Source organism: Aythya ferina, assembly GCF_964211825.1.
Source record: "Aythya ferina genome assembly, chromosome: 2".
NCBI classification, from domain to species: domain Eukaryota; kingdom Metazoa; phylum Chordata; class Aves; order Anseriformes; family Anatidae; genus Aythya; species Aythya ferina.
In genome coordinates this window covers 10,445,323-10,465,896 of record NC_140297.1, presented here as the reverse complement: position 1 = coordinate 10,465,896, position 20,574 = coordinate 10,445,323, and the positions used below count along the sequence as shown (strand labels likewise).

The 20,574-nt window shown below is 34.0% G+C and overlaps 1 protein-coding gene across 1 annotated transcript in view; it reads left to right on the top strand.

The window, feature by feature from the left end:
* The window catches only part of NCAPG2 (non-SMC condensin II complex subunit G2), a 43,741-nt gene that overhangs the window by 19,360 nt on the left and 3,807 nt on the right, over nucleotides 1-20,574 (top strand). The window contains exons 11-27 of the mRNA XM_084510020.1: nucleotides 1,263-1,388; nucleotides 1,843-2,022; nucleotides 2,877-3,029; nucleotides 6,183-6,405; nucleotides 7,505-7,620; nucleotides 8,085-8,258; nucleotides 9,474-9,544; nucleotides 9,822-9,975; nucleotides 10,125-10,298; nucleotides 10,771-10,887; nucleotides 11,019-11,162; nucleotides 12,862-12,961; nucleotides 13,707-13,891; nucleotides 14,686-14,829; nucleotides 15,395-15,498; nucleotides 17,172-17,269; nucleotides 17,691-17,793. Of these exons, the coding sequence (XP_084366146.1) occupies nucleotides 1,263-1,388; nucleotides 1,843-2,022; nucleotides 2,877-3,029; nucleotides 6,183-6,405; nucleotides 7,505-7,620; nucleotides 8,085-8,258; nucleotides 9,474-9,544; nucleotides 9,822-9,975; nucleotides 10,125-10,298; nucleotides 10,771-10,887; nucleotides 11,019-11,162; nucleotides 12,862-12,961; nucleotides 13,707-13,891; nucleotides 14,686-14,829; nucleotides 15,395-15,498; nucleotides 17,172-17,269; nucleotides 17,691-17,793 (2,366 nt within the window). The remainder of the gene's footprint in view (nucleotides 1-1,262; nucleotides 1,389-1,842; nucleotides 2,023-2,876; nucleotides 3,030-6,182; nucleotides 6,406-7,504; nucleotides 7,621-8,084; nucleotides 8,259-9,473; nucleotides 9,545-9,821; nucleotides 9,976-10,124; nucleotides 10,299-10,770; nucleotides 10,888-11,018; nucleotides 11,163-12,861; nucleotides 12,962-13,706; nucleotides 13,892-14,685; nucleotides 14,830-15,394; nucleotides 15,499-17,171; nucleotides 17,270-17,690; nucleotides 17,794-20,574) is intronic.

The following is a 20,574-nucleotide window of genomic DNA, read 5'->3' as shown; positions in this document are numbered from 1 at the left end:
CACCCTCAATGAGGATCAATTCAGAAGGGAAATAGAAAATAAATTGTAAATAAAGTAATTGTAATTTCCTGGTTTTACTTGGCATTAACTTCTTTAGTTCTAAATATTACATGGTTGTACATTTTTTTTCTCATCCCTGCCTTTTGTCCGAATATTCTTATGACAAGGGAAGAAGAAAATTGAATAATTATAGCAGGATGTTCCCTGAACTATCTAGTATCTTGTTCCAAAGATTAAGCCTACTTTGCTTGTTTCATAAGATTCTATGTATGCTTTTTTTTTTTTTTTAATTGGACCCAAAATCTGAACAGAATTTTTCCTTCTCTCTTGCTTCTAAGAGAAGTGAGCACAGGCTTTTATCAAAGACTACTGTCTTTGATAAATAAAATATTCTCTTGTAGTTATATTTCAGGTTTCTTCCTGAGATGCACTGAGTTTCATCTTTTTCTTCATTTCCTTGACTGCTTGGTGTTTACTACTCTTTATGAGCCCACAGGGCCAATTATTTTTCACCGGTTGTCTAAATATACATTTATTTCATTTTTCTTTACATTTGGGGCTCTACAGCCAGCAAAACATGTAGTGTAACACCCTGAAAATGATTACAAATGGTAAAATGTCTGAGAGTTATGAGGCTTGCTTTAGAATTTTGATGAGCTGACTGCAACTCAAAAAACATGGTCCTACTACTTACGTGCATAGATGCAGAACGGAATATGTTTACGTTGGATAAGTTATCGTCCAGGCTTGTTGGTACTTAGTTTCTGAATGCTGTTTTCTTGAAGAAATAGGCTTGAGCTTTTCAATTAAATTACCTTTCTCTGTGTAAACTTAATAGTTAAAGCTTTGCTTGAATTGCAGATTCCTGTATTCTGAAGAGCAGCTTTAAGGATTTAAGCCCAAGTATGTGTGTCAGGTGACCAAGAGAAATCCTAACTGCTTTTAATTTATTCAGCATTACAGAAAGCAGAAGGGCTCAGACTGTGACTCTTCAGGATCATTAAAGTTGATAATGCTTTGAGAGCTTATTGTGCTACTAGCTTGGGATTTACTGAATGAGTAGAAATGTAAAGTGCAAAAAAATCATGTTACTATAACTTCTTCCATATATATAAAAGCTAATCTTTTCAGCCTAGTACATTAGAAATACGTGATTGCCAGAAGTGTTTAGAGAGCCGTATTTCCTAGGGTATGCTTTTCAATACTAATAATTTGGTAATACTGTACTTACCAAAAATATACTTTTTCCTTCATTCTAACAGGCTAGAAACTCAGAAGTTCGATCAAATGCAGCATTTTTGTTTATTGATGCTTTTCCTATTCGTGATCCTAGTTTTAATGTTGAAGAGATGGACAACGAAATACAGAAACAATTTGAAGAACTTTTTGTAAGTTTTAATTAAGCTGAAATGCTGAAAACTAACTAAAATTAAGCATTGATAAAATTAAAATGTATGGAATTTTAGGATAGTATTCACAGGGAAATACTGAGATACAGAAAATACAAAAATAGACTTAATATTTTAATTTTCTGTAATATGTTGACAACAGACAACGTTGCACCATTTTTGACTCTGAAAAGGAAATATTTGGCATTGTTATTCATTAACCTGTGAATGAAGAATGCTCTTGAAAGACTAGATGCGTGAGTAATGATGGTGATCCTTATTTAACTCAGGATTGATGGAGAGTGCTTTACATTTATTTAGTAAGGATTCAATGGAAGTTTAGTACTGTATTAATAAATATTTCTGAAAAGAAGTAAAAAAGAAAAAAAATCTGTCATATAGCAGCGGATTTGCAATAATGCGTGTACTCACATTGTTCTTTTGGTTGTTACAGAATCTCTTAGAAGATCCTTATCCAGTTGTCCGTTCTACAGGGATACTTGGAGTTAGTCAGATAACATCCAAATACTGGGAGATGATTCCTCCACCAATTGTTGCTGATCTTTTAAAAAAACTAATTATAGAGCTGGCATGTGATGTAACATCTGCTGATGTTCGATGCTCTGTTTTTAAAGTAAGTCTTTTTTCTAAATGTAAAATCATGATTGTCGTTTCTACATTTCACCTGGAGCAAAGGTTTCTAGGATAGGCCACTTTTAGTCAAGGATGCTGCTTATTCTGCAAAATGACAGGTGGAATAAAGTTCCTAGTACAAGCAAATTCTGCGCACGTTTTATAAGTCACATAATAAGAACAAACAAAATGTTTTCTAGAATGGTGACTGGCTTTATGAATCCCAATCACTTCGCATTTCTAGTCTGATATTCTTTGTATGTTGTTTGGACCTGGTAACTTCATCATTTTAGCTATTAGAAGTTATGCTTAGTATGCAGGTGGGTTCTGGTACATTTCTGCGTCACTAGTTTTAACATATCCCTAGAGAAACTCCCTAAGTTGTATTTCCACTTAAAATTTTGTGCATGTCAATTAATTTTTAATTTGGAGCTATCTTTGTGTTAATCCACGCTTACTCCACTACAGCAGAGCTCTATACTGAATAAACAAAGTGCTGAGTCAAAAGGAGCTCAGCAAATAAAGACTAATTATTAATCTGAAATCAGCAGAGTTTAGGGAGCTATTATTGCTGCCACAGAAAGTATTTGACATTGTGTCCTTAGAAGGCAGGACTATGGCCTCAGCATAGATCTGAAGCTGCTTCACCTGAAGTGAGCTCACAGAACATGGTTCACTGGAAATTTGATGTAACTTTTGTGAAAGAATACAACAGGAAAAATATGCGTGCACAGGATGCCCCTGCATAATTTAACCTTAGAAGTGTCGTGGTCCAGTTCAGCAATTTTTAGCTACATCTTTTTTGTAAATCTACTCTTTAAAATTTGTATTTAGCATAATGATTTTTTCTTGCAGTGCCTACCGATAACTTTGGACAACAAACTAAGTCACCCATTACTGGAGCAGCTCTTGCCAGCACTTAAACACAGCCTTCATGACAATTCAGAGAAAGTGCGAGTGGCCTTTGTTGATATGCTGCTGAAAATCAAAGCTACTAAGGCAGCTAAGGTAGGATAAGTGTTGCTTCATAGGTAGCAGACAGAAAATAAAATCAAAGTATTTATTTTAACAATAATTGTACCTTTGAGACTAGTGCAGTTAGCATTGAAAGAAAAAAAATACATATTTAATGTAGTAACACTCTTAATTTCAGGTTTTCCCTTCCTTATATCATTAAGCATGTAACTGATAGTTTATTTCTAAGACTTGTGGATTCTGTTGCTATTAATCTGTTTTAAAGCATCCATTTTAAAGATTTTGATCCAAATGTAGGTGGTAGTATGGAAGTACTTCTTATTAATGATTTTGTGAATTCTACTGAAATTATGGTGTTCATGAAGAATCCTTTAAAAATGATATATAGGTTTTTTTATTTTTATTTTATTTTATTTTTTTTTAATTGAGACTGCTCCTGATGAACTTGCACGCTTTCTACAGTTGCTCCTCTAGGATGAGACAACCATAGGTGATAATGCTGTGTCTGGATATTGCTGTGGCAAAGATTTTGTAGACATGGTGGAAAAGTTGGCTTCTTGATTGAGCCAAGTGAACTCTTGTTCTCTTTTCTCCCACATTTTTTTCGCTTGTTCTGGATTATTATTATTTGGAGTAGGTCCAGCAAACTTCTCTGTGCTTACTACTTTTTACTCAGTGGTGGTATCTCAACAATTCCACAATATTGTTTTCTCAGGGAGTTTGTCTTCCCTGCCCTCTTGTGGCCGTGCCATGGTAGGACAGTCAGAACAGCCACAGCTGCTTAGCTCAAGGCAGGACTCTTTCACCTAAAATGCTTGATGCCTTTACTGAATTGCTTTCTTACTTTTTATTTACCTATTTTTATAATTTTTATTTGCCTTTTGTGGGTGGGCATGTCCTCCAGCATATTGTTTCCTTTCATAGAGATTTTAAACAACTTTGTGTTCTGCCGTGGACTCTTACTATATAGAGCAATAATCTCTGCTGTTAATGGTTTACTAGAGTCAATTTTATATTTTATTTTAATCATGGTTTTGTCTCTCGCTGAGCCTAGTTATTAGGAATTGCCTCTCTTGTTCTATGCAAATGCATGCTGTAGTCATGTGTATGAATCTCTGTTGTTCGTGACAGAATTAACCTTTGAATAAATGCTCCGTCTGTTTTTTAAGGCTTCAATACTCCAGAAACACATCCCCCCAGAACATGAGAATCACCTACTTGCCAAATGTGTGCATTCCAGCTTTGATCACAAGACCTCAGAGACATTATATTAAGACTAGACCACCTCAGTACCTTCCAAATTTCCCCAAATAGGCCCAAAACACAGGATAAAGGGGAAGCCATTTCAGAATAGAGTTTTCAGCTTTTTGTATGCTGGCTTTGGTTTACAATAAGGATGTAAATGTACAGTGGCAGAAGTCATCTCTGTGAAATTGAACCTCAGAGATTGTGCCTGTGAATTAACCAGTAGGGGAAGATATATCACTTGATTCACAGAATCAGCAGAAACAACTGATTACAGTACTGTAGTTCTGAAAGGTTTTTGAAATCTTAATCACGATTTCCATAATGTTATTATTTATTCTTAAAGTACTCAACAAGCGTATATTCCCTTAATCTGATTACATGTCATTTTTATAATTGTTTTATTTATTTTCAAATATCCCTTTCACTCTGTAACCTCACAGGCACTTGGCACTTGTGCTGAATTTTAAGTCTGCAGACTTTGCTTTTAAAATGTCAGCTTGCTGATCCAAGTAGGATTTAAAGGACTGACATCTACAGTCACGATTTGATCCATTAGTATCAGTTATCAGATCATAAAATCAGATTTTATTTTTATAGTAAAATAGTATTTTTTTTACCTGTATAATAAAATATGAACAAGCTTAATTTTAAGTTGTATACAATCTCAAAAACGCGCTAAATAAAATTTTTATGTTGTTGATTTGTGTATAGTCTTTTCAAAACACAGAAAGGAAGTCTTGTGCTTCTGTTAAATGTATAAGAAATTCTTGTTTAAAAGTTATTTCTCATTCAGTGTGAAATTTCAAGCAAACAATCTTTTTGGCTTTCCTGAATTATTATGAATATACCATAAAACACAGAGGAAAAAGATAATTTGCAACTGCAGGTGTAAAATTATTAGGGACTTTTTCTTAGTTGTTATTTGTTCTTCAGGCATATTGGAAAACTTCCATCCACTCTGCTTTGTTTTTACATAGTAAAAAAACTCGTGTCTTCTAAAAAAGAAAAAGGGATCAGGTTTATGTATTTAAAAAAATAACAGTAAATGTTTGTTTTGTCACTGACTTGCTGTTTATTTAAAACCTGTAATGTACATCTCTCTGAAGTCCTGAGGTTACTTCAGTGTGTATTCCAAGCACTTTCTTTTTATGGTAATTTTAGTAGAAATGCCCATAGTTAGGAATCCCAAGGGAATTAGCTGCTGCAGCTATTTTTACTCAAGAGTATAATAATATTTTTCAATGCCAAGAAATCCTAAATTGTGGTTTTAGGGAGTTTTTTGGGTCGCTTTTTTTTTATGTGGAAGTGCACAGCATAACTAATTCAAGATATTTTCACAAAAGTGGCAAATGTGAGTAGTGTTATGGCTGGCATAACAAGTTGTTTGTTCTTTTTGAATTTCATAGCCTTCAATTACTGCTTTACAAATAAGCTAGAACTCTGCTAATGGTGGGGATGCAATGAACATTTGGGATACCTTTCGGAAAGGGTCTTGCTTTATACAGGTTTCTAGGGAGCATGACATACTTTTAAGTCCTTTGGTCCTACTTTGTTCCATGCTGAAAATACAAAACATGACATATAACAACAAATAATTATCTTTTGTGGTGATATCTTTTTAGAATAAATAATTCCTTCCTATATATGTGAAATTCAATTAGCTTTTCAGTTGTGTTGAGCTGGAATTGCCTGAACTAGAATTTTACTGTCTATTAGAGGTACCAGGAGTTTTAGAGGAGCATCAGAACAAGAAAGTAGCATTGTTAAAGCACTACATGACTTGAAGTATATCCTGGTATTTTGGTAAAATTAAAAATACCTTTTCAGGTAAATGCTATTCATATTTGTTGAGAATTTTGATGCAGACTACAATAAATGTGACTTTGTTTTCCTTTTTCTTTTTCCAGTTACTTTAACGTATTTTCTCATTTTTTAAAGTTTTGGAAAATCTGTCCTATGGAGCATCTTCTGGCTCGCCTTGAAGTTGATTCACGGCCTGTGTCACGACGCATAGTGAACCTCTTATTCAACTCTTTCTTCCCCATTAACCAGCCTGAGTATGTGTGGTGTGAGCGCTGTGTTACTTTAATCCAGATGAATTCGGCAGCAGCTAGAAAGTTCTATCAATATGCTTATGAATATACTGCCCCCACCAATATAGGTAAGGCACAAACCATTTGGAAATACCAAAACCACACAATGTAATTGCTTTTCAAAATTTCTTACCTCACACTGACGCATTGTTGGTAGCTCTTTTGGGGTTTAGTATATTACTTCATATGTCTTTGTGTTTTTGACACCAGTGATAAACTCTGACAACTGTCATAAGCCTTTTCTACAGTAAACTTTTTGTTTTTGCTCTTCGATGTTGTACTGTGCGCATAACCAATATTGTTATTTGGTGTCTCTTTCCATTTCTCCTTCCATGTACCGTAAAACTGTCTAAGTCAATATATATTTATCATGCAAAAACAGTGAAGTAAAATAGCTGATGTCTCGGGGGATTTGAGATCTCTATGTAGAAGTTTCTATAAGAAGTGAGAAATATTTATGTCTGATAATCTGATACTCTAAGGCTTTCTGTGACAAATATATGCACTGTAGAGATTTTATAAAAGTGTTATTGAACCAAGTAAGATTGGGAAAAAAAATGTTTCAGATGAATTTTGGTGCTATAAAAACAAAGTAGTCAGCATGGGGTGACTTGGGTAAAATAAAGCCATTGCCCCTTGACTGATCATATTACTGTAGTAGGGTACTTTTGAAATACCCTGTTATGGTATTTCAGCTTGTCATACTTTCACCAGAGTAAGAATAACCTTTTCACTTAGATCTAAAGATGAGATCCGCATTAAGTAGTGCAATCGTTTGGCTACTGTGTCTTTTATAAATAATTGGAATGTACATTGGAAGAAATGGGGTTTTAGACATCATTCATTAAATTAATAGCTCTGCCAGATGAACGTAGGAGTTGTGGGAGCTTCCTCTGATCCTGATTTGACTTTTTTTTGAGTAGACATTTTTAACAATTAAATTAAAGAGCCTTGTGATAATGTTGCCATTTCTTTATATTTGAGTATATAAAACATTTGTCCATTTTTCCATTTTTGTTTACCAGGAAATTTGACATCTTTTTTTCCAGCTATTTCTGGTTCTGTTGCCTGCTTTTCAGAACCTAGCATTGTACTTAGAAGCATTTACTAACAATGTTCTTCAGGAATAGTAGAGATCTCATTTATTCTTCTTATACTTAAATGTAGCTAAACTGATGCTAACAATTCGGCGCTGCTTAAATGCCTGCATCCAGAAAGCAACAAAAGAGAGTCTTCATGATGATGATGATGAAGATGAAGAAACTGAGAAGGAGAGCATAAGTGTAAGAAAGTCCACTTTATGATAAGTTTTGATATCTTTGTGGTGCTTAATTTCAGATATAGGCAGTTAATGATATGACAGAAATCTGAAGAAAAGCAATTGAACATCTGTGGAATTAGAAGGGGAAAACCACTATCATGGGGTTTTCATGCCCTGCAAAAACAGAAACTTGGTGAAGTGTGTAGAATAAGATAGACGGAATGTGGCGCATACTCGAATATTTCTTTAATTCCACTATTTAAAATAAGTTTGCTAGATTTTGCAATTAAATATTTTCCCCAAAAATAATGTAGTAAGATGAATGGAGTTAGAGGTTATGAATGAATCATGGAGTTGCTATTTTGCAATAAACACCACACCTTTGTGAAATGAATGCAAGGATTTTCAATGTTTTTGAAACGTTATTTTAACAAATTTGTATTTTAGTATGTAATAGGTAACATCATTTGAGTGTTTTTATTTCAGATGTTCAATGATGTGTTATCAGTAAATGATGTGGCAAGCATGGCCAGTTTATTGGAGATTATAGTAATTCTCTGGAGAAGTATTCGCAAAGCACTAGATCACAATGAAGGTGCCAAAGATTATGCCATCAGAAAATTTGCTTCGGTACTTCCTGAGTATTTAAAAGTATTTAAGGCAAGTCTCCTTGATGGATTTAATTGTTCTTGTGTTATTCTTAAGATTGGGATATTTTGACATTGGCTTATATCATCATCCTGTAGTGCATTTGGAAGCCTGGTCTAGTGGAAGTGTTTGTTTTTTTTTTGCTTATGGCTTTTGCAGTGAAGTTTACTGAGTTATGCTGGTTGTTATACTTAGCAACATTCAAGTCAGTTTTAGATAATCAGGGAGTGGAAAGCAGTTCATTTCTACATGATATTCTGCAGTACAGATAGACCAAATATCTTTCTACCCTGAAAGCATTTGGAAGTTGTCAAAGATGTTACAAATCTTTTCTGCTGGAGGATGTAACATCCCTCTTGATAGGTACTGATGAGCAGACAAGATATCCAGCTTTAGCTGGATAGGACTTCTTGACTTTGATGTGAGTAAGCAGCTTGGATCCAAAAAGACTCGTCATCAGGGGCTTATTTTCTAAAAGACTGATTGAGGCAAAACGTCTCCTTCCTGAAAAGCTAGATTTTTTTTTTTTTAACACATTATTTTTAAAAATCATCTTTAAAAGGTTTCAGCTCTTCAAATGTCGAAATAGGTAATAATTTCATTTGATTGTATTCATAAAGTTTGGACAACAGATACACTATTTTTATTTTGAAAAGTTTCTCACATAGACTGGCTTTTATGTAATGTAATTGAGACTATGTAGTGGTCTATACTTTGTATTATGATGTGCTGTAACAACCTGTAGTGTATTTCTACGTTACTATTACTATTTAAGCACCTTTTTTTTTTTTTTTTTTTTTTTTTACAGTCGCCTTTAAAAAATTTCTGATTTGAATGAATACTTGTTTGAGGCACTAGTTACTTGAGAAGAGTTAGGTGGTGTCATAATTGTGAAATTAAATAACAGCTGCTTCTTGGAAAAGTGTAAGCTAGAGCTGTTATTTCTTTTGCAATGGTTTATTGTCTAATGGAGCCATAATTTTTGGTGGTTGTTCTGATAGTTGTTGGAAAGCTAAATGATAAAATAGTTGATAATTGATCTCCAACAATATGAATCAGAAGTTTCAGACTGTGAGCCATGTGTTGTTAGGATTTTTTTTCCACTTCCATTTATAATGGAAAGAATAAAATCTTCAGTTTGAGATAATTTAATCATAATGAGTACTCTTTAATTTTCCATGTATGACAGAACACGTACATCATATCATACACTTTTTTTTATTGTAGGATGACCGTTGCATGACTCCGTTGGTTATTCTTGCATCCTTTATGCCCCCTGCTGCTATTCCTACTTTCAGGTACTATCTTTCGATCCAAAATGTGAATGACAAAAACTCTCTTGCTGACTGTTTTTGTTAATTTTTCACAAGCTGACGTGTGGAATGACCGTGTTTATAAATTAATCCACTAAATAAATTTGCAGAGTTAGTTAGTAAAATCTACGTGGTATGTTTTTTTGGTATTATATTGATTGATTATCTTTGGGTTATTTCTGCACTAATGGCTGTAAAACTAACATATCTTGTTCCTTTTTTCTTTTTTCTTTTTTTTTTTTTTTCCTTTCCTTCTTCTAAGCTGTGGTGTGATCTCCAAACTCAGAAATGTTGACAGTGGAGCTGACGAAAGCAAATACTCTACCCTGATAGACTGCGTGTGTCACTGGGGACAAGTGGGACACATTATGGAATTAGCCGGTGATTGGTTGTCAGACATGTTAACCCCAAGAAAGGTGTGCATACATCAAGGAGTTATAAGAATACATAAATTTATTGTGCTTTTTTTTTTCTTAAGAAAGAGCTTCTTCAATGCTATGTTTTCCTCCTTCAGAATTAAAATACTAACATCATTGTACTGGTTTTGTGCTTCATCCTCATTTAGAGTCTTAAAACATCTGAACGGCGAGTACGTATCCATGTAACACAGGAATCAAAGCCAGAATTAGCGCTTGATTACATTGAATATTTACTGACTCATCCTGTTAATCGTGGTTGCCTACTCTCTGCACCTAAAAAGAAGCTGAGCCAGCTTTTCAAAATTTTGAGAGCTGCAAAGGTATTGTACCTTTAAAGAATGCTTATAAAAGAGTGCTTCATATCATAACATATATTGTCTTACTCAAGTTAAACTTCTGCAACAATAAATAAATAAGCTTCACTTCTACCTTCTTCTCCTTTATAAAAAAGTTTTCCTTTTTATCTGTACTTCAGACAAATATTTGAAACTAGAAGTACATTAGTTCAAAATTGTTTATAGGTGGCAGATTTTAACTGCCTTATTGTTTTTAGGTGTCTTCAACTTTTGCGATCTAGTGTTGAGCATTTTTAAGAGACCTGACTTTTACAATGTACGGAATAGTCTGAAAATCCATTCTAGTGTTGCAAAATGAAAGTGAAATTATACCTTTTCGTTTTATTGTTTTTTTTTTTTCTTACTTGAAAATATTTTGTTTAAAGCTGTTGAGAAAAAGAGAATAAACGTTTGAAAGGACTTTCTGGAAAATCTAATGTAAACTGTAATATTTCAGGAAGTTCTTGACTCAATTCTGAAAGCAACCGATGCAAGTTCTGTTGGCTGCAATCAAACAACTGCCTTAAGAGCCTTCAGCCTATGTTGCAGGTTGAGTATTCATCTTCAAAACAAGGTATGGTTATATCTTTTCAGAATAACGTTTCGCAGTAGCTGGAGTTACAGCTGGCAGTATAAGGAAATACCAAAAGAATTGAAATTATAAAAATGATAAACTTCTATTGTGTTTTGTTTATTTTTTTTCAGTTTTCTGAAGATGGAAAAGATTACCTGTCAATTCTGAAGGAGACAGGTGATTGGATAGAAAGTCAAGTTGTACCTTGTTTGTTAGCAACTGATCAAGAGGACGGCATTTCAAAACAGAGTAATGTTTCTCAATTAATTATCCAGGTTAGAGGTCTCTTATTGGATTGGCAACAGCTTGATTTATAAGTTGTATATGTGGCAATTTTATGTGGCATAATAAAGTGGAGCTTTTGGATCACAACAGAAGATGACTTAAAGGGCAAGGAAGGTGTTGTGATTGTGAGAGATAGGATTTAGATCTAATAATATTTGCTTGCTTGTTTCTTTCCTTCCTTCCTAAATTTTGCACTTGCTGTCATGGGCAGGGACTCATTGGAGGGTCACTGTATTTAGACTGCTCGTTTGTTGAGACCATATTGTGACATTCCAGCATGTCTCTTCGTGTCATGTGGGTTTACCAAACCATTGTTACTCGGTTATTCTTGGTGCCAAGATTTTCCTTTTTCCTTTAGTACAGCCATCAGAGTGTTCCTTCAGTTCCTAGGGACAAAGAAAGGATTTTGGATCATCCCACAGGCTTTTTGTCTCTTGACAATATTGTTCTGTATCCCTTATCTTCAGTTACCCTTCACAGAAAACATTTGATAAGATAATGCTTAAGCTAGTTTTGAATAGTCTTCTGTTATATTTCTCTGATGTATTACTTAACCCAGTGTGGATTTTACCATTGAGCTATGGTTCTTTTCAGGTTTTGATCAAGGGAAGGATTTGGACTAACTTTAATTGCAATCCATGTCCTTGAGTGACTCAACTAACCTGAACATAGACTGGTTAGAAATTCCCTATGCTGTCTGCATTAGTATTCTAGTCTTACCATGTAACATGTGTGTGTCTGTGCAGGAAAATGCTCTTTTACTATGCCCTTTTTAATTTTGCAATTCAAGATTGTTAGAGAGGTCATAATGTGCCTGGGTAAATGCTCAGTGTCAGTGCCTCTGATCTAAAGCCTGAGTGAAAAAGACAGAGGATTTACTGCTTTTTGAGAAACATTTTTCTTTGGAAGAAAGAGCAAAGTGTTTGGAACAGTCTTTGGAACTCCTTCTTATCAAAGGTTGAGAACATATCTGGTGCACCTACTCTGAGTTACTTTCAAATTTAGTCGAGAACACAGGATTGTGTTAAAAATGGAAACAAGAAACAAAGGGATGTATTCTTTAACAATAACACTGGTCTGCTCTCATACACTGCATTTGACCTTTTACATGTTACAGCTGGTGTCAAAAATGAAGATGATGCTACTTCTGTATTCCTGTCCATACATAGGAGTGTCCCAGAACATAAAAATATATATCAGGATTTTTATACCTATATAATAACCTTGTGTGGTAGCGCATTTACCACTGGATCCCATCATTTGCATTTTTAAGTATATTTGTCCACTAAGTAGTATTTTTACCTTCAAGAAAGGATAGACAGATGCTTATTCTGCTGAACTGTGGAGCTATGAACTACCTCTGTCGAGGAAAAGCTGATGTCCTGTGAGGCAGGAATTCTTAATACACGTATTACTTTTTCTCTTCTGTAATGTGAAAGTGAAAATGGATAAACACCTACGAGTTTATACATATTAATCTAATATAATGTCTTACAAAATGCTAATACTGTGAAGATTTCTTTGAAGACTTTCCCCTATCCCATCCCTTATCTAATTTCAATATGTAAAAGATAATTAAATGATTCCTTTGATTTGATATTTTTACTACTTTTCACTACTACTGAACTGTTGCTTTAAACATATATATATATTTTTCTTTTCTGATACATTTTTGCATCTCTTTTCCAGGACTACCTGACAGTGTGTAAAGATCTAATAATGGTTGGCCTTGGAAATTTTAAATTTCAAGCATACCTTTTAGATATAGCACTTGCAGTTATACAAACAGGTATGATATTTTGTGCTAACGTTAGCATCTCTACACATGCTTAGATGACTTTTTTTGTATTAACGGAACTGTTGCTATTTGCATTTTGGAGTCTGTTTCTCAAAACATGGTATTTACAGATTATGTTAGCATCAATAATCAATGTCAGAAGTAACAGCAGCTTTTCAGAAAACAGAAAACAAGCAGAGAAGCAGTCCAGAGTCAGGACACTGTTGATAACTAATGTTGCTTACTTGCTGTTACATTTCAGTTACTACTATTTGATATACAAATTATATACATACACATATTTTATATAAATGTTAATAATAAAGGCCAGGCTGGATGGGGCTTTTGGCAGCCTGGTCTGGTGAGACGTGCCCTTGCCCAATGCAGGGTGTTGGAATTAGATGATCTTTAATATCCCTTCAAACCCAAACCACTCTGTGATTCTGTGTGTATCACAAAATTTATTCTCAGTATGCCTTAGGAGACAACGTTGTAGCACTAAAATAGTGCTCCTGAAGAAATGTACAATCTTAATCTCCATGCTTCAAGAATTTTTGGAAGGGACACTGGGTTTATACTTGAAATATTGATTGAACTGTATGAAAATTTCAGCTAAAGGTGCTCAGAAACTATATGTGTTGTCGAGACTTGGAAACTATCGCTGTTTATGGTATATAGCAGAGTTTTCATTCTGAGCTTGTACCTGGAGAATATCTCATAACAATTTTCATATTGTTGTATTCATCTCTTTCCCTAGAGAGAGGTGGCTTTTGTACTCCAGTGTTATTCTGTGTTCTAAAAGAAATTACTGAAGCTTCTTTGACTCAAAACACTGAGACACATGAAGTGGAAAGTCTTCTCCATGCTGTACAGACTGTCTTCCAGAAAATTTTAGAATGTGTCTCATGCAGACTCAAGAAACAGCTGGAAGAAGGGATTCAGGTATTATGCTTAAAATTTTCTACCTACCTCTAGATGAATTCATACTTTTTACTTCAAATGTGAAGTGGTGTTACACTTGGTTACTTTGAGGTTATTGTCCCATTCAATATATAATTAGATTTTTGGTTATTTTTTCTAATATTATTCTAGGTTTCCTCATTTCCAGTGTTTTTTTTTTTTTTTTTTTTTTTTTTCTTAAAACTGTTATTGGTCTTGTAGCAGCAGAAAAACTAGTAAAATAAAGAACAAGACATTCTCTTGCAACTGTTCTTGAACTACCCTAGTACTCGTAGATTAATAACCTTATCTGCAATTAAAATGAATTTTCTCATTCCAGAGCAAAGAATTTAATTCTATATGTTATGATCTTGACAGAGGGAAAAAAATACACCTATATTATTTATTTGTTTCAGCTTGAATTGTATCAGCTTCAATATACGGGTCATGTCCCAGAGTTCTTCTGACTGTCCTATCTTCTCAGAAAAGTTAGCTTCTTGTATTTTTTTTAACAGAGACTAGATAGTAGTGAGACAGGTGGATAACTGGCAAATACGATGATCTGCTTTCCAGGACTTCTGAAAAAAAGTTCTTTTTTGGTTCAACTGTTGTTTTGTTTGTTTCTTTCAAACTTATGAGCAAACTTTCCACGCATTGCTGATTTCCTCTCTGATACCTGGTGAATGAAATACCACAATAGCTTTCAAGGTGTGATCTGCACTTTGCAGAAAACAGTTTGCTGAAATATTTTAATTATACTCAAGCAATCTCAAACAGCAGTTTTTCTTCTGTTTTAGTTAATTCGCTCTATTCAAATGCCTCTTGGAGAATTCATATATGCAGTCCAGTACTGGCGTTCATCTTGCCCGGCAGTTCACCAAGGTGTGCTCTCTACTCTCCTAGATGCAATAGTAGCGGAGATAAATTATGCGTTACAAAAGGTAAAGTTAATGCTGACTCTTTTTTACACTGACTTCTTCTTAAACTTAATGTTAGAATAATAGAGCTGCATTCAGAAAGTGTGTTTTTTCTACTGCAGATAATGATTTTGTGTGTTTTGGTATGGAACAAACAGGAAACTTTACCATTGCCATACTATTCAGAACCTGATACCAAAAAGACCTAACACAGGGAATCAGGGAATCGCTGTTATCTAGGTTATATTTCGAAATGATGTATGCATACTTAAACTTGGAGACAAAAAAGACATTAATTTCTGTTTAGTGTGCTATGCCTTTACAAATAGTAACTAGTAATAAACATTTCCCTTGGTAAAAATTCTGTTTATTTGTTTTAGTTTTAGCCTTTCTAATTTAAAATCGTTTTGTTAATTTGGACTACGCGTTTTTTGGTTTAAGGGTGCTCAAAGAATACGTGTGAATGTTTCTTTAATTATTTAAGGATATGTCTTGGTTAGCATAATCACTGAAGTATAGATTTGCCAGGATATTTTCTGCAAACATATAGTTCTTAATTTGCAGAAGTTGATTTGTTTCTTTTTTTTAGGCTTCCAGTGAAAGAGACTTAACTATACCAAAGACTGTTTCAGACCTTCCACCTCTTTCAAGCAGTTTAATGACCATAATTATGAAGACAGTTAATGTGGTCAGGTAAATGTTTCTCCATTAATTTGTCCAAAGCAAAAGCCTTTAACATTACAGAATCTGATGCAAACTTGTAATTTGTGGACAAGCAATCGTTTTGCACCAGATTCCGCAGTGTCTGTTATGTTTTCAGTTACTAATGACTCAGTCTTGTGTACTTTTAATTTCACTTACATTTAATTTAAATTTTAAATTTTAATTTAAAACTTTTAATTTCAGTCTTCCTACCAGTGATAATATTGTCACTTAGCAGTATCTGACAGTTCAGCAAATGTCCTTTTCTTTAGTAGGAAACTATCCGTGTAGGAACCAATTACTTACCTCTCTTATATATGTGTATTCCGAAATAGCTTCTTGTTCTGAAATATTCTTATTTTATCTCTGCTTGTAGGCTCTTGTGACTCCTGTGGTGGTAGGCAGCTTGTGACTCCTGTGCTGGGGAGGCAGCTGTGCTGTCTCTGCAGTGAGTCTTATTACAGGTTAATACTATTATAAAGTTCCTTCATGGAACTAAAGACTGTGTTTACTAAAGTAAGCAGTGTGGTAACAAAGTGAAAACTCCAGGCAGAATCCTATCAGTCAGCAATTTAAGGGTGATATGAAATGGAATTGACACTTGGTCAGTTTATTCCACAATGATACAATAAAGCTATACATTACACCAGCAGCTTCATGAATACTGATTTCAGAGCTTAAAGTGGTGTCATCCTTCTCTGATCTTTATAGAAGTTCAAACTTTGCTTCAAAATTTTATTCACTGAATCATTAGTGGAGATTGGTTCTTTTGTTAATGACATACTTAAGGGCTCTATTGTGCTGAAATGCTAAAAGGAAGAGCCATTAAATTTGAAACTGTCTTGAAAATGTTCACCCTTGCATTTGACTAGAGAAACAGACCTCTTTCTTGACTCCGTTCTTTCATTTCTCTTAATATATTCTCCTCAAATATTACTGAAGTTCCCTGGTAATACTATCATCTCTTGCTAAAAGTGAAGATCTTAAGACGCTTTTTTGCATCTTAACATTTTATTGTATTGTTAGTATTTATCTCAAGCTTCACAATGAAAAGTTGTTAGTGTGTCCATGCTTTTGATATCTAAAATGTAGTTGGAAAGTGTTTCAGGGCTATATTCAGCTATAAATGTTCTTCAGTGCTGCTTCTTGAATTGGAAACGTTTCCATTTTGTTTTTATGACATACATGTTTTAGACTAAAATATCAACTGAACTCCAGGTTCTAATTAAGCTACAAATAGAAATAGATTTAAGGGCATGAGTTGTTACTAATAATACACTGGAGCCATATAAATATATTTTAAACTTCAGTAGAAATTGAAATTAGAAACTTCACTACAAATTGCATAAGTTAAATTCCAGTAAATCTAGTAGCTTTTTCAGATTATCCTTCCTAAAGTACTCCACGAGCTCTTCATTTCTCATAAAAACTTATTCTGTGTACAAACTTTTTCTTCCCAAACAATTTACCATTCTGCTAACTCAAATATTCTTATAGTTCTAGGGCAAGCATGCAATTTTCAGTCACCCAATAAATATCCTTTATCCTGCATGGTATCTTTGAAGCTATGGTGGCAGGGTAACGTAGTCACAAGCTTCTTGTTTTCTGTTCTGTTTTGAAGGAAATATTATTTATTAAGTATATTTCCTTTGTTTTTTCTTTAGGTCATTTTTAAATGAATTAATGGAATGCATTCTCTCCAAAGAAGTTGAAGAGATTTTTAGTCTTACAGCTATGGTCTGCATTGTGATTATAATTAAAGGTCAGTCAAACTCTTTTTGTACAATAATTTTTCTTTTTTTGCTATGCTGCTCTTTAAAAGCCAAGTTCTTATACAATTCAACAGGCACTTTTCCTCATCCTGTTAAGTTTCCATTTTTCTAAAGAATTTAAGGACATATCACTTGTACATGATGTTGTTAAGCTTAGGACTTTCAATCTTTGCAGTGAATTTAAAAATACATTTATCTGCTAATTCATATGGTCCATCTCCTTATTCTGGTTTGCTGAAACACACAGTAATTAATCCAGGGCAGTGAAAATCTGATGTCATATATGTCATATCTAATCTTTAATTGAAGAATCTTTAGTGTTAAAAAGATAGTCTATGAAAATACACAAGTTTATTTTTTGATAAAGCATTATTTTTGTCCAACTTTTCAACATAATCATATTTCAAATAGGTAAGCACAGAGCTTCACTTCTAAAGGATATTGCACCTGTCATTCAAAGAAAGCTGATAACATACAAGGAAACTGCCACAGAAGAATCTAGCAATACAGAAAGGTAAATGTGCTACGGGAAATGAACACTAAACTCCCCTATACCCTCTCTGCAGTAAATGGCTGTGTTCTATACTTAGGTAATACAGTTGGAGCATTCTGAATGATTGCAAGGTTTAAAATAGTGAGTAAAAATCTTGAGATATTGAGCTCAGCACAGTATTAAATTTCCTGCCAGTACATTTGCTGTGATTGTAATCTTTACATATTTTGGGGTAGATTTTTTTTGCATTTAATTTGAATGCATTATGACTTCATCCTGTTATACCACGGAACTCAAACTCAGTTTTGTTTGCAGCAGGTGTAGGACAAACCAGGTAGTCTATTTAAGGTTTCTTACTAGTAGAAGATTTTTCTCATGGCTCTTGGTAGTAGGTGTATCGATGAACACATATGCAGATGTTAAACATTTAAGTGAATATAACAGTGACTTTCAAACCTTTCCACAGTTGATTTTATTTTGGTCATTTTTAAGATTTCTGTTTTACATGTGGTTGACTTTTAGATTTTTTGGGATGATTTTTTTGGGTGGTTTCTTGAATGTTATTGACTAAGTTGCATTTGCAAGCATTTATTGCAGACCCGCCTCAGGCAGACAATTATGAATAATTTAGCCTCAAATGTTTCAGAATTGTTCAAGTCTAAAATAAAATTGTAACATTTGATCTCTGTCTTGTTTATTGAACTGCCTGTGGAAATAGAAAACATGCAGTGTAGACGTTAAGAAGCACAAACAGACTGTGAAGAAAAGACTACTGGAATTTAAATAATGTAACACATTTTTAAGTACTTCAGAAACTAAGTTATAGTTCCCTGTGTCTCCTGGTTGGTAGGGTTAGTAACTGAGAAGGGTAGGCACGCTGCAGGAAGGATAACTGATTTCTTTACATAATGTGTTTTTCTCTCTCTCCTACTCTTGAATAACAAAACAGATAACTTATTTTGTGGAAAATAATTCTCCAAGATATTCAACAAATTGGTATAGGGATAACTAGATAAAGAACCAAATTGGTTATGGACACTCATCCATACCTAAAGGAGCTAGCAATGCACCACGTCCTGAACAGGAGGAGGCTGTTGAAATCAATCAATCGATCAATAATTCATAATTTTATTTAACCATTTCATGCATGGCCCTTCAAACATAAACACACCACATTCTTCTGGTGGATCATTGGCCTGAGGCACGTTGCTTTGTGACAAGACAGAGACCTTCCTCAGCTCTGCTGTGACTGAACTTGTGTCCTTCATTTAAAGTTAATATTAAAGTTATGAGAAGCTACTGTATGAAAAAGCAGGTGATTTACTGAGGGGACCACATAGGCTCTATTTCTTTCTATTTAAATCCTTAGAATTTGCACTTGAGTTCTGTCAAGAAGCCCAACAGCTACAACTACCTTGTTCTGGCAGTGGTAGAACTTTTAAAGGGCTGTGCAGTAAATACGCATTTAGATGTGATTCAGAAGTGCAGGAAGTACAGCAGTAGCTTTTTTGCTAACAAAACACTTACTTGCTCATTTAAATCTGCTATTATATCAGAGCCTAAGGGGTGTTATGTAGTTCTTTAAATGGTATATATAATCTTAAGAAGTAGACCAGAAAGTTTTGTGATATGATCTACCTCAGTTATATGCAATCAAAACAAACAGATTTATTAAAAAAAAAAAAAATGAAGTAAAAATAAATAAATAAATAAAAGTCAACCCATTATTCCCTATTCTGTCTGACCTAAGTAACCAGAAAACAGAAATATTGCTATCCAGATTTTAAGAGTGACTTCTGCAGAGGACATTGTGTTTGTGTAACATAAAATTGATGAAAACAAAAATAAATAAGTAGATAAATAATCACTGCATAGTTAGATTTCTAAAACTTCATCAAAGTGACTCTGCTTCCTGGGTGGCTTGTTTTAATTAGTTACTGGGCTGTGAACAAAGCTCTTTTGGTTGGGACTTAGCTTAGAAACAAAATCAAGCAAAAATAAACTATTTTTTTTCGTTGAGTCATTTAGTGCTGGGTTGCCAAGTGTTCTACCAGAATATTTTTAAAAATGATAATTATGATCTGGAAAAGAAAGGTGAACAGCAGAGTATCATGATTCGGTTATGCAATTCTTTTAATCAAGACAGTGGCTGAGAATTTAAAGCAAATCTTAACATGATTAAATAAATAGGCGCATTAAAATGAATAATTGCTACCACTTGAGTGCACTACTGACTATAAATTCCAGTAAGAACACAGATAATTGCTTTGTGGATCTATATGAACATCTCTGCCCAGTGAACAGGGACAAATCATCCTACAAGCTGGGACAGATGAAGAGCATAAGATGCTACACAGTGCTTTAGTTCTGTGATATATGAATGACTCCCTTTGTATCATACAAAAACAAGAGATAGCTGTAGATAAAATTAAAAGGTTAGGAATATGATCATGATGGTGAGAAGTATTTGTAACCCAAATCAGAATTACAGTATGCTAACAAAACTCTGCAGAGCTGTGTGATTGTTTCTGATCTTGGGAGGATTATAGAATTCAAGAACTCCCACAAATATGTTGTGAGGTTAGTGGGTTTTTTCCTCCCTTCTCTCCCCAATTCATGTAGGAAAAGTTTAAGAGGAAGTTCTTTAATGATTAGATTTTCCTTGATTAATTATTAGTGTATTTGTGTTAAATTTGATTAATTATTAGTGCCTTTCTCAGATAGGTGTTCTGCTGGGACAGGCTGGGCTGCTACTGTCTGAAGACACTTATTTTTAGTGCTCTAGTACTAGCGTGCTAATGT